The 14,649-nt window shown below is 37.3% G+C and overlaps 1 protein-coding gene across 2 annotated transcripts; it reads right to left on the bottom strand.

Annotated features, from left to right (window-relative positions):
• Nucleotides 1-252: 252 nt before the first annotated feature.
• LOC110790734 (RNA pseudouridine synthase 6, chloroplastic-like) lies at nucleotides 253-13,908 on the bottom strand. Of its 2 annotated transcripts, XM_021995504.2 has the most exons (11): nucleotides 13,560-13,908; nucleotides 10,938-11,066; nucleotides 10,594-10,848; nucleotides 10,435-10,516; nucleotides 9,415-9,530; nucleotides 9,276-9,330; nucleotides 8,640-8,751; nucleotides 2,575-2,744; nucleotides 1,604-2,011; nucleotides 806-1,012; nucleotides 253-707 (listed from the first exon to the last, which is right to left on the bottom strand). In XM_021995504.2, the coding sequence occupies exons 1-9, from the start codon at nucleotides 13,757-13,759 to the stop codon at nucleotides 1,739-1,741; spliced, it is 1,392 nt and encodes a 463-aa protein (XP_021851196.2). In that variant the 5' UTR covers nucleotides 13,760-13,908; the 3' UTR covers nucleotides 253-707; nucleotides 806-1,012; nucleotides 1,604-1,738. The 2 variants fall into 2 exon arrangements, with proteins under 2 accessions (XP_021851196.2, XP_021851195.2); XM_021995503.2 differs by lacking the exon at nucleotides 806-1,012.
• Between the last annotated feature and the right edge of the window lie 741 nt (nucleotides 13,909-14,649).

The raw sequence follows: 14,649 nt of genomic DNA, 5'->3' as shown, positions 1-14,649 counted from the left end.
AAAATTGAGAACCGAAACCTGTTGCAACAATTTTGTTACCCGGAACCGGAACCTACACAACAGGTTCCTTATATGTTCTGGCTGATTCCGATTCAGGGTACCACTTTTTGCTCACTCTAATCACAATAACGGCCTATTCGGTAAGACGGTGATCAACTTCACCACACTTTCAACATTAACAGCCTATTTATTAAGACGGTGAACAACTTCATTACACTTTCTACGGCAAAAAAAGTTTCACTGTAAAGTATGAATATTTAAATATTCGGCATTGGTGATTTGTGAGACAGACAGTTATGGCATCTGTTAGTATCATTAATTCAAATAACAGGTAAATTTAAAATGTAGGAGTACATTAAAGTCAAAGTCAACTTATAGCAAATTACTTGAAACAATACATCTGTAATCTTTACAGATTACTTCCTTCAGTTACAATAGTATACAGAAGCTTGACCTCATCCTCTGACAAACCCAAACACAAACATCAGGTATAGTTGAAAATCCTTCCTGATGTCGTGTTAAGATGCAATGAACAGACTTTTCCACAAAGGCTATATATCACTCTTTGTCTTCAGGTCTTAAGCTGTCTTATTAGGAGTTCTCTTTTCTGGTAACTTGTTTTGAGACTTTGAAGTTCACAGTTCTGTTTCAAGTATGTAATTCCGAGGTAATAGAAACTTCCTGCATCCAATCTTCTGTTTGCTAATCTGGGGAAAACCCGGAAAAGAAACTTTTAGACAAAGCAATTTTGAACGAAAAACATTGGATCTTGTTTAAAGCCATCCGTGATAAGTTACAGGCTTACAGCTTAATTGGTGTAAGATTATCATACATCGTGATACATCATTAACCCCAAAGCCAATGACAGCATGCCACAATTAACCGTTCCTACTTTTCACATTCACAGCATAAGCTGTTTGATTAGGGGCAAACAATAAGTGCATGCAAACATTCCACAACAACAGGTCCACAGGTAGAGAAGAATAAACAAACAGCAGCCGTTATAGCCTACCTGAAGATATAGTGTGAAATAATGATGTAAATACAGAATATCAGGAAACAGAATCCAGTGAGAGAAACAACTCCAATGAAACGAAAAGATTCAGCATGTAAGTACATTTAAGACTGATTAATCCCGTGAGATAAAACAGCTCCAATGAAACGAAAAGATCCAGCACTGTAGTACATTAAGCCTGATTAAGTCATGACGACATACTACAACGGCTTCCAAAAGTAGTGAAAAGAACAAGGATCCGGAGAGGTTACCAATCCATTGAACGATGATAATTTTTTCTCGAGAAATAGAAAACTTGAAATCAATAATCCCAGGTTTTAACCATTTTCTTTTAAAAATCCTTCCATTTGATTATTTCAGATAATCCCAAATTTTGGGGGAAACTTACTCCAAACTGTTCAAAGTGCTATTATTGTCATCGACTCATCTATGTTGGAATTTTTTAGGGTCTGTTATTTTGAGAAGGTTCCCCAAATCTTGGATAAGTTGGATTATACCTAACTAATCATAAAGTGGGATAATAAATGAAACTTCAGATTATTTACACAAATCTTTTCTTTATTATGTTTACATAAATGAAATGCTTACCATGCATGCAGAAGCATTGACATGTAACCTTGAAAACTGAAGACCAGAAACAATGGAATCCAACATCAGCCAAACCCGGCTTCATCAACAAGAAATTTTAAGTTCTTCGAGTGCAACAGACCCCTGAATATGTCCTCATCTCCACCAAGGTGATCCAGCTTCATAAACGTACTTATCATCATCCCATGATATTTGACTTGCTTGAAGACCGATAGCCAAACTTGGCTCCTTTCCGTGCAGAGATATCCAATTCTCAATAGCAATTCTTTTGTCATCCTCACGTGAATATTCTCTTTTGTATTTACCAAAGGGAAAAACTCCAGGATTTGTTAACTCTGCAAGTGCGGCTGGCATGTACATTGAATCACCTATTAAAGGAGCCCCACAAGCAGCAAGTTGTGCTCGAATCTGTCCAGAAAATTAGGGACACGAGTAAATCAACAAGTTTCTTCTGTGCCCAGATGTTTGTAAACTAACTGAAAAGGAATGTTCATGGGAACAAATATTCATGTTTTGTATAAGTGATAGAAAATGGTAGAAGTTCAAATATTCATGTTTTGTATAAGTGATAGAAAATGGTAGAAGTTCAAATATTCATGTTTTGTATAAGTGATAGAAAACGGTAAAAGTTCAAATATTCATGTTTTGTATCATTCCAAGATGTCAGACGGTACACATAGGCGGAAATATCATTCCAGAAAAAACAGTGGACATACAAAACTGTTGACGATGCTGGAAAAATAGGACTTATTACTTCTGTAGTTCTGTATCTCAATTCCCAAAGAAATTAACAAAGAAAACCGAACTCGGATATTGACATTAGATTTCAGCTCCTCTACCACTCAAACAAAATTCGTGTTTTCGGTCCAAAATTAAGTGTTTATCCATAACCATGTCTAAGTGTCAAGGATCCGACACATGTACTTGAGTGGAAATGAAGCCTCTGAGTAACATAGAGTTGAGCATGATACCTGATGAGTTCGGCCAGTCAAAAGATTGATTTTACATTCATAAGCAAAATTCTTGGCAGGCCATCCGCAGTCATTGATTTGATACTTCTCTTCAATTATAGAGTTTGGCCAAGGAACTTCTTTGCAATCCAAAACTTCAAGCTGACATAACTGAGATCCTTTCACATATTCTGCATTCAATGAAACGCTAAGCTCTACGTGAAACTTACCTTAATAGCAATACTGCATAGCTTTACTTTAACACAAGCTTATGTGCAGAACTTTCAAATTACACTAATCTTTTTTATCCATCACAAGCTAAGAAAAGATAAGCTACTCCTATATAGCATCTCAACATCACATCCATAAACACTTAAAATAATTAACAAGAATACTAGGTATGTAGAACTAGTAGAAGAAACAGCAAGTGTCGATTACCGGGCGCATATATTTAGCTTAATATATAGAAACTTGTATTTGTTGCACTACTCTAGCAATTTGATTGAATATGACTGTATAAATAGGGGTAAGGCCGTATGGCTACAAGAATTGAGACCTCCCTAAATTTGAGTAACAATGAAATCCATAAAGGCATTTTTCTTTTTTTCGAGAACTTGCATAATTACTGAAAATTAAAAGCAAGGATTTAAGTTAAAGGGAAATACATAATCCTCATCCTGCATGCAGTTTTTGTATTTAATTGCAGAAATTTGGCAACTTTTGTAACGGGAGAATCTGTTATTTGCCTCTCCTTATAATTAGGAAATCTGTTATGTTGTTATAACTGAATTGTGGTGGGAAAGTTAGCTAAGGTAGCTCAGCTATTGTATAAATAGCTGTATTCAGAGCTTACAGCACTTATGAGTTATGATTGTTAATAATAAACTCCTTCTTCCTAATAAATTCTCTCTATTCTCTCTATTTCTTCTGTCATGTTATCTTTGATCAAGTCCTGTTGAAGTTCTGACTTCATTCAGCCATTAACAGTACCTCACTGTTACTTTGGTATCAGAGCTAACACATTTCAGAAGAATTTCCTTCTTGAACATACCCATTTTCTCTTTGAAAGCTTGAAGATTAAGTGTTGCACACCAACTGTTTGAGGAATTGCCTGTCAGAAAATTTCCAGAAACCTCTCTCAAAAGTTTTAACCCATATCAGCAAAATCAGTTCAAGTTCGGTTGAACAAGAATTTGTAGCGAGCTCATTCCTCGAATTCTTCTTTAACTCAGCATATCAGAAATTTTCATAAACTGTTCTTGAAGATTCTGGAATTCAAGAATTCTGGCGCCAGTTTCTCACAAAAGAATGGCGGCAGTTGAGGAGCAACTGAAGTTGATGGAGCAAAAATGGGAAGAACAGCAAGCATACAACCAGAAGTTTGAAGAATCTGTGATGAGAATGATGCAAGATATTAGTGATAGATTGGCTCGAAGTTCTGGAGATTCCAGGAGTGGGGAGGCCGGTGGAAGAGATGGTTATGACAGAAGATCAGGTTCGGGTTTCAATTCCACCAGAAACCTCGGGTATGTTCTTAAACTTGAGTTTCCGAAGTTTGAAGGGTCAAACCGTCGAATGTAGATTAAAAAGTGCAATAAGTATTTCACTTTGTGTAACATTAGTGATGACCAGAAGGTTTATCTTGCATGTTTGAACATGATTGATAAGGCTGAAACTTGGATGTTTAGTTATACTGCTGTCAGGGGTAATGTGGATTGGACAGAATTTGTAATTGACTTGTGTGCAAGATTTAAGGATGTCATAGGTGATAATGTTGTTGAAAACTTCAATAAACTCCACCAAACTAGCTCCATTGAGGCTTATGTAGATGAATTTGTGAATTTAAGGTCTTTGATGTTGCAATAAAGCCATTTCTTACCTGATTCTTACTTCCTAGATAGCTTTATTGGGGGTTAAAAGCTGTTGTTAAGCCATTTGTTAGAGCATTTAAACCAAAGACTCTAGCAGAGGCAGTGGACTATGCCAGGTTGCAAGAAGAAAATCTGGAAGCAACCAAGAACCTGCATAAGACTTCTTTTGCCGTAGGTTCTAAGACTAATTTGCAGCCTTCTATTTCTTACCAGAAAAGTTCAAACCTACCACCCTTATTACCAACCCCTACTTCTTCATTCAAACCCACTTCTACTCACAAAATACTCAAAAACCTTATCAAAGACCACAAAAAATTCTTGACTGCAGCAGAAAGGAGAGAAAAGCAACTTAAGGGATTGTGTTATTTTTGTTATGTGATAAGCCTTATGAAAGGAATCACAAATGTCAAATAGGACAGACACAACTATTCACTGTGGAAATTCCTGGAGATGATGACGAGGAAGTGGATAATGTGGAAGAAGAGCAGGAGTTTCATGTTTCTGACGTGGAACCTTGTATCTCTGTGAATGCTTTAAGTGGGAATCATAATTTCCAGACCATGAGGGTCACTGGGTATTATGAGAAGAAGCCTCTTCATATTTTGATTGACTCGGGCAGTACACATAACTTTGTAGACTTAGAACTAGCAGGAAGTTTGGGCATGAAGATTGAGAAGACTGCTCCCCAATCTGTGACAGTAGCAGATGGGAATCATTTGGCCTGTCAAAATGTGTGCAAGGGGTTCAAATGGAAGATGCAACACACTGAATTCATGTCTGATGTGCTTCTAATCCCATTGGGTGGATGTGATATGGTACTTGGAGTTCAGTGGCTTAGTGATCTAGGCACTGTAAGTTGGGATTTTAAGAACCTGATAATGGAGTTTGAACTCAAGGGAAGCAAGCATGTTCTAAGGGGTGAGAAACCAAAGAAAGTTGTGACAAACTTGGGACAGAATGGTGGAAAGCTATTTGCTCAATCAGTCCAACTTCATTTCTTGCAGTTGTTAACTTCAAGTGGTGGAAATGAAGGTATTATAAGCTGGAATGTTGAAACTAAAGTGGTTCCTGATTGTGTAGAGGAGTTATTACTTGAGTACAACGAGGTTTTGAAGAGCCGAAGGTATTGCCACCTGGTAGGGGTGTTTATGATCATAGGATTCCTTTAGAGTTTGGTGCTAATCCAGTAAGCATTAGGCCTAACAGGTATCCATTGAAACAGAGGGATATAATTGAAAATTTGGTTGAGGAAATGATGGAACAAGGCATTATAAGGGATAGTTGTAGTCCTTTTGCCTCTTCAGTGGTTTTGGTGGGAAAGAAGGATGGAACTTGGAGGTTATGTGTAGATTATAGGGAGCTTAACAGGAAAACAATCAAAGAAAAGTTTCCAATCCCTGTAGTGGATGAATTGATTGATGAGTTAGCTGGCTCACATGTGTTTAGCAAGATCGATTTAAGGGCTGGTTATCATCAATTGAGGGTTCAAGAAGATGATGTTTTCAAAACTGCTTTTAAAACTCATAATGGACATTATGAGCTCTTGGTGATGCCATTTGGTCTCACAAACTCACCAGCTTCTTTCCAAAGCTGGATGAATCATGTTTTTAAACCTCTTTTGAGGAAATGTGTGCTCATATTTTTTGATGATATATTGATTTACAGCAGGTCTGTCAGTGAGCTCGTACAACACTTAAAGTCAGTTTTTGAGCTGATGAAACAGAGTGTTATGTATGCAAAGAGAAGAAAGTGTGCTTTTTCCATTGATAAGGTTGGATACTTGGGCATTTGATCTCAGGAGTGGGTAGAAACTGATCCTCATAAAGTGGAGTCAGTTGTCAGGTGGCCAATACCTCAAAATGTCAAAGATTTGAGGAGTTTCTTGGGTTTGGCCGGATATTATAAAAAGTTTGTCAGGAATTATGCTCGTATAAGCAGGCCACTAACTCAGTTATTAAAGAAGGGTGAGTTTAAATGGTCAGATAAAGCTGAAAATGCATTTGCAGCATTGAAAAAGAGCCTTAGTTTAGCTCCTGTGTTGGCTTTGTCAGATTTTTCTAAGGTTTTCATGGTGGAGACAGATGCTTCTAACAATGGCATTGGAGCTGTGTTAATGCAAGAATTGGGTCCAAGATGGCAGAAGTTATCAGTTTATGAGAAAGAACTTCAGGCTGTTGTTACAGAAATTCAGAAATGGGAACAATACTTAATGGGGCAGCATTTCATTATCAGAACTGATCAGAAAAGTCTCAAGTGGCTTTTACAGCAGAAGATCTCAACTCCATTTCAACAATTGTGGCTGTCCAAGTTGATGGGGTATTGGGGTTTAGCTATGAGATTCAGTATAAGAGTGGGAGTCATAATCTGGTGGCTGATGCACTTTCTAGGGTGGATGAAGCTGAAATAATGATGATGATGGCACTTTCAGTTCTTGACTCCAATCTTTCTCATAAGATATTAGAAAGCTGTGAGTTAGACCTGAACACTTCTCAGTTATTACAGAAGCTAAAAGCAGGAGATCAAGTCCCTAATTTTTAGCTGCAAGAGGGTTTGATTAGAAGGAAAGGCAAGTTAGTAGTTGGGCCTAATGGTGAGTTGAAGCAAGTAATCTTGCACTGGTTGCATAATTCTGGTCAAGGTGGACATTCGGGAAGGGATGCCACTTTAGCAAGAGTGAAGAGTATTTTCTATTGGAAGGAAATAACTACCTTTGTGACTTCATTTGTGAGAAGTTGTGTAGTCTGTCAAGCCAATAAACCTGAAAATATGGCCAATCCGGGACTGTTACAGCCTCTACCTATTCCTCAAGAAGTTTGGACAGACATGTCGATGGATTTTATTGGTGGATTACCTAAGTCATGTGCAAAGATGTGATTTTTTTGGTTGTGGATCGTTTGAGCAAATATGCACACTTTATGGCCTTGTCACATCCTTATGGAACTATAGACGTGGCTCAACTCTACTTAAAAAAGGTTTTTAAGTTGCATGGTTGGCCTAGGTCGATTGTCAGTGACAGGGATACCATTTTCTTGAGCAACTTTTGGAAAGCCTTGTTTACTTTACAAGGAACTGAGCTACTGCTATCTTCTGCTTATCACCCACAGACTGATGGACAAACTGAACCAGTCAACAGGTGTCTAGAGACCTACTTAAGGTGTATGACAGGGGATTGTCCCAAGAATTGGAGCAAGTGGCTACCACTTGCTGAGTGGTGGTATAATACTACGTTTCATTGTGCTGCACGAACAACTCCTTGTGAGATTGTGTATTGTCAATCTCCCCCTATTCATTTGCCTTAGTTACCTGGAGAATCTAAGGTGGATGCTGTTGACAGATCACTCCAAAAGAGGGAGGAAATGGTGAAGACAGTGCAGTTTCATTTAAGAAGGGCTCAAGATAGGATGAAAGCTCAAGCAGACAAGAGAAGGAGTGAAAGGAAGTTTGCAGTGGGTAACTGGGTTTGGCTTAAGTTGCAGGCTTATAGGCAGAGATCAATGAGGCCAGTGAACAATGAAAAGCTTGCAGCAGTGTTCTACGGGCCTTTCCAAATCAGTGAGGCAGTAGGGGAGGTTGCATACAAGCTGAAGCTGCCACAAGAAGCTCAGATCCACCCAGTTTTTCATGTGTCACAACTTAAGCGGTTGAGAGGGGCTATTGGTTCCATGGAATGGATGAGGAAGAAATTGCTAAACCTGAAGCCATTATTGACAGAAGAGTGGTCAAGCATCACAATGTAGCTGCAATTTAGCTCCTGTTTAAATGGCTGAACTTTCCTACAATAGAAGCTACCTGGGAGTTTGCAGATGATTTCGAGCAAAGGTTTCCTGATTTTTATGTTCAGACTTGAGGACAAGTCATTTCTTAAGAAGGGAGAATTGTAACAGACTAACAGGAGAATCTGTTATTTGCCGCTCCTTATAATTAGGAAATCTGTTATGTTGTTATAACTGAATTGTGGTAGAAAAGTTAGCTAAGGTAGCTCAGCTATTTGTATAAATAGCTGTAGTCAGAGCTTGCAGCACTTATGAATCTGTCATGTTATCTTTGATCAAGTTCTGTTGAAGTTCTGACTTCATTCAGCCATTAACAGTACCTCACTGGCTCACTGTTACAACTTTCTAAGACATCAAAAGACTTATACACCACTTACTGACAGACATTAATATTATACAATTTATGAAGAAGAAACAAAAGGGCTAATATGTTGATTGTTACCTTCAGAAACTATACGTGGAGCAAGCTTTGCCGGTTGCATGTAATGGGTGATTATCCCACACGATACTGGAGCTGCAACAAGGGCAAGATAGTATTTCTTGACCTTCTTATCCTAATTTAGAGCAACAAACACATTAGATATCAGCTTAGTAAGAGTTTTCAAAAATGTACTAGTGTTGGATGTCTAACACTCTAATTGCACCAAACATCAGAAAGATTAATCAGTCACAATAGTTCATGTATAATGTACAAATGGATTTGATTGTCAATGTCCAATACAGTAATAATTGTACTCTCTCCGTTCCTAAATAGGTGTCCTGGATTCCTAATAGGGCTTTCCTATTTAAGTGTCCTTTTTCTAATTTTGGACATACATTTTTCCCACTTTTCCATAAATCATGATTGTATTTTCGTACACATTATACACTTTTCCATCCCCACTTCCACTTTTATTTGTACTTTATCAATAAACAATCATCTACTTTACCCTTTCCCCATAAAAACACTCCCAACCATTGTTTTTCTTACCCATTTTTCACATTTCTTAATACCCGTGTTTTTCACCAAATGAGACACTTATTTAGGAACAGAGGGAGTATCATATATGAAACTTTATTGATAACAGTATCAACTTACTCTAATTTTTTCATGAAAAATAGAACAGTAATCTTCCGTTCTGGCCATCACAACACTGCAATGAGTTTGACGGTCACATGCTGATTTAGGCACCAAAACAGTTGAACGAAAATAGTCTGCAACTGTCTAAGCATATTACCATCCTTCAGTACAGTTATCAATCTGATGTGTAGTCAAGAGCGGACTAGTCAATCCCAAAGCACGAGTAGCAAAGTTCGCACAAGTTTCTTCTATATTGTTGGAAGTTCCTCCTACCTAGTCAAAGACAGATAAACATCATTGCAGATATTAGCTTGGAGATTAACATAGGCATTTCAAAGGACTGCATCAGATGATAATCACAGCTCCAAGTGAAATGGGATAATGTCCCACAGTCCCATTTAACACGTCTACCTTAAAATATTAGGCATAAACACGTCTACCTTAAAACAGATGATCTTAAAATATTAGGTATAAACACGTCTACCTTAAAATAGATGTTTTAATAACAAGGAACAAAACCATAAGAAAAGATAACAATTAATAGAGTGAAGATCAGGTAAGATACAAGGAGGAACAAAAGATCAGTTAAGAGCCACAAAAACTCCAACTTCAAGCCCTAACGGCCCGTTTGGTAGCCGGCCATAAACGGTGTCAAAGAGAATGAATTTGTAAGGAAAATCAATATTCATTTCCATGGTAATGCTAATTCACTAGAAAGATCTCTTTTTCTTTATAAATTTCCATTACCCTCCATTACATTTACCATTTGGGGAGTAGTATTAGGTGGGAATGCAAATTTATGAAGAAAACACCAAGTTTGACACAAAATTTCATTCCCAAATTTATTAGGTGGGACATCATAATGTTATTTTCTTGCCAAATAACACTTAGTTTTATTCCCATTCCTACCATTTATTACCGGCTACCAAACTGACCGTAAGATGCTTGAACAATATTCTCAATCTTACCAAGCGGTAATTCTTCTAACCACTGCATGAAGCTTTAGATGCTTCATGTCACCAGTTAAAGCACACCCTAGAGGGGTGGTGATGAGGAAAAAAAAGTAGTCGTCCTCAATAAATGAATCTATTCTAGTTTCTTCATTCACAGCATATACCTCTTCTAATCAGAAGACTATAAAGAACCTAAGTAACTAGTAGTTCCAAGAGTTACTTACAGAAGTGCCAGCAGGCTTGTCCAGAATCACATAAGATTCCATAACAGCTATAATCCTCGACTTCCAATCGATTTCATAGCACCTGAAAGAATCCAGTGTGTGACTTATACATAAAAGGAAAATTGCAAGCACAAATAATTAACTTTATTCTCAAAAAACCTTGGGAAGCGTCTTGGATGTACATATACGCGCAAGTAAGTTCCAACTTCAACATGTTGATCGATATGAGTTATACGGAAGGTCTTTTGTGCTTCCGAAACAGTTTTCCCCTCAAGTGACTGCCTCTGTTTTAGAAGATGAGGTGAAGTAAATTTTTCATATACTTGAACCTGCTCTGGAGTTGCAGTTGCCGGAGGCTTAGGATGTACGAGTGCATAATAAACAGCTCCAAAATGGATAAGATCAGCAACATACCTTCATAAATCACTAGCTCAGTTTACTACCTCTTCCCACTCATCATCAAAGAAAGGACAAAAAATGAGGAAACAGTAAAAAAAACTTACAGAGGTGGGAGGTTCAAAGTTCTGCTAATGTAATCACAAACAGGGCTTGCTTCTAAGACAACCAAGTGTTCAACTCTAGGTGGGTGTTTCGTTGGAACATATGGCAACAGACGGTCATATTTTGTGTTGCTAAAAATAAGAAACGAGAGTCAGATGTGACATCGAATAAAGAATGGCAAAAGCCTAGAACAAAATATGTCTGTTAATAACTGTCTGAAAACCCCGAGATTGGCAGACATGGAAACTTGCTGAAAGTAAGGATAGATCTAAGGAAATTTTTCAAGTACACCGAATAATACATTCTCTATTCCATAAAGAATCAGGGAGTTTATAAGAGCATCTCTAATGGTAAGCTAATTTGACAATTACCTTGTTATGCCACATAAGATTTCAAGCCATTTCATTGTCTAGCTAATTTGTGCTCCAATGGCTAGCAACTAGCTTGTTATTTAAATTGGTCCCACTTGTCAATTAATTATTTGGCAATTTTTGGAAGTTCTCAAGCAAATTAGCTTGTTTAAGCTAATTTGCTTGGCCAAGCTAATTTATTACTTTTCTCCAATGGTCTACCTATTAGTTTGAAACTTTTATAAATTTCAAGCTAGTCCCTATATACAACCATTGGAGATGCTATAAGGAGACAACATGAACCAAGTGGATGAAATGGATTGGAAGAAACCACACTGACTTACATACTTTCCTTAATGGATGGCAGTGGCGGTCCCAAGAATTTTTCGTTAAGGGTTTGGGGTTTAAAAGAAGAAGAAAAAAAGCTAATCTATATCAATATATAATACAATAAAATCTCTTTCTCCTAATTGCTTACAACCATAATATTGGGTGTGAATGTGCCATTAGTGCAAATTTGCAGTTACAATTTGTTAGGAAAGAAAACTAGGTAACATATGCCTTTCCCTAATATCAACCGAATAATCATTCAAATAACCCGTTACATGGAAAAACAAACTAGGAGTACACTAAAAATGAAGAAACACTCACGAAGGCACATTTGCTTAGAAGACTGGCAGGGATCGATCCCGCAGCCAGTTGGAGATTGAGTGGTGTTTGGACCACTGACTTGCACCGGTTCATTAAGATTAGTTATGCGTGCAAATGTTTATAAATTAATTTGCTGGGTTTTTTTTAATTAAGCTTTCCTAAAATCCAGTAGGGGTTCAGTTGAACCAACTGAACCCCTATTGGTGCCGCCACTGATGGATGGTCGAGTTTGGTGTTTCCAATGTGCCTAATATGAACCTAGTGGATGAAATGGATGGTCGAGTTTGGTGTCCAATGTGCCTATTAATGAGCATCGGTCTATAGCAAATTCAAATATGCAAGAGTTGGAAGCGTCTCTACCTTAGACCATATATCTCCTTCAACCACTTTCATCAAAGGATAAGAATCAGTCACCCAATAAAACCTCCTCTCAATCAAGCTCGTATTATAGTGATACCAGTAGTCGAACAACCTTGACATATGGTAACACCAATGAGGTAGTTTTATATTTGTATGTATGACTACTAGTCCACTGAGTTATAGATGGATCAATGTGCGGATATCTCTAGAGAAAATCAAAAGTCATAAATTCCTTCCTTTCACTAAGGTGTCGATGAACCTACCTACTAGCCAGGCTACTACTACTAGTACTGGTTTCGTGATACTTCATGCTGCATAAGAGCATGTTCATATAATGTTATGAATAAGATGTGCAAACTATCCCTCAACTCCAACCCTTATAATCAATTTCAAATTTTCAATAACCTTTCCTAAGTTAAATTTCATATAAAGTTCACCACTCCTATCAATATTTCATTAAACAACCCAATTAACAATATAAATTACATTACTCGACAAATGAAGTCTAATAGTACTCCGAAACTGCTATTCCATAACAAATAAGAATCGACTTGATTTGACCCTCAATTGTCCGCCATTTTGTTAACCAAGGATGAAGCCGTAACCAAAATCATCATTTGGTGCACCTAACGCACCCGGGTGCAAGATAAAATTTGTACATTGTCTATAACATAAAATGTGCAGGAGATTATAAGTAATTGCGAGCGAATGTTTCGTGTTTAGAGCCTCATTTATTCATAGTACATCATAACATAGTTCAAGGATGAAACTGTAACCAAAATCGAGCTAGTTGCACCCGGGTGCAGGATAGAATTTGTACATTGTCTATAAGGATTATAACATAAAATGTGCAGGCAATTATAAGTAATTGTGAGGGTGTTTAGGGCCTCACTTATTCATAGTGCATCATAACATAAGATTACTCAACAAGTGAAGCCTAATAATTCCATAACAAATAAGAGTTGACTTAATTTGACCCTCAATTTGTTCCATTTTGTCAATCAAGAATGAAATCATAACCAAAACCACCATTTGGTATACCTAGCTCTAGTCGCACCGGAGTGGTGCTAAGGTAGAATTTTTACATTGTCTATAACATAAAACATTGCAAGATAGAATTTGTACATTGTCTATAACATAAAACATTGCAAGATAGAACTAATTTTACTGCACTAATTTTTTGATGGGTTTCAAACTAATTAAACTACATTGCAGATAAACATATAATTAAAATTAAAATAAGAGTGAAGAAACTTGGATTACCCAATAGCAGAGGGAGCAGAAGCAATACAACAAACAGCCAATTTGCCCTTCCTGACAAGAGTGTCTGCTAAAGTAAGCCGCCGGAATTTCGCCGGAGCTCCGATTAACCGGTGATATGAGATTGTCGGATTTGTTGATATTGGGCCGAAATTCACCGCCCCAATTCCAAATCCCCCAATTATAACCGGGTTTCCGAGCATTATTATCTTAATTGATAGTAAATTGGCAAGTTTGTATGCGAAGAAGAAGATAAGGATTATTTGACCCGTTGGATTTAATGAATAAGTAGCTAAACAGCCATGGGTCGCGCGGTTTGAATACTCCGGGCCTCCGGTAGACCTGGTGGGCCATGTCGGGCTAAAATTCAGGGCGATTTTGTGTGCCAAAATCCGCTTTTCAGGCTAAAAATAGCGGGATGTTCGGGTTATTTTCGGGCCGGGTGAGTATTAAAACTACTTCCTCTGTATTATTTGTAGCAGGCACATGTTGACTGGCAAAACTACTGAGGAAACATAGTTGAATTTGATGTAATAATGATGCAAATAGGGTAGTTGACAATAAATATATATATATATATATATATATATATATATATATATATATATATAAAGTGGGGTTGTTAAAGTTACTAATAATGAAATTATTTATGATTTAAGTGGGCTCATAGAAAAGTAAAAAATTATAAACAATTGGGGAGTGGGTGTAAAAGTACCAAAAATATAATCGTGACTCCTAAAAAAAATACTATCGGAAGTAGTAATTGCAACTCCTACAAAAATACGGAGTAAAATTGTTGTTTTGAGTTGCCCAAAACTCGTCAAAAAGTTCAAAAATCGGGTCAGACTAGTTTCAAAATTGGCCTAAAAATTCTGTCCAAAATACACTACTTTTCTGATCGGGTCAGCGGGTCGGGCTCAAGTTGATCGAGCCTAGCCTCCCGTGATCCGTTCAGTAGTAAATTGTAATAGTCTTGAATCTTGATAGTAAACCCAAAATTGTCGAATCGGGTCTATAATTTGTTACGTATAGGGTCTAATAATCAATTTGAATATTATCGAATAATGTTATGCGTGGGGTTATTACGTACGAA

The sequence above is a fragment of the Spinacia oleracea genome, chromosome 6 (assembly GCF_020520425.1).
Source record: "Spinacia oleracea cultivar Varoflay chromosome 6, BTI_SOV_V1, whole genome shotgun sequence".
Taxonomy (NCBI): Eukaryota; Viridiplantae; Streptophyta; class Magnoliopsida; order Caryophyllales; family Amaranthaceae; genus Spinacia; species Spinacia oleracea.
This window is presented reverse-complemented; position numbering and strand designations above follow the sequence as displayed.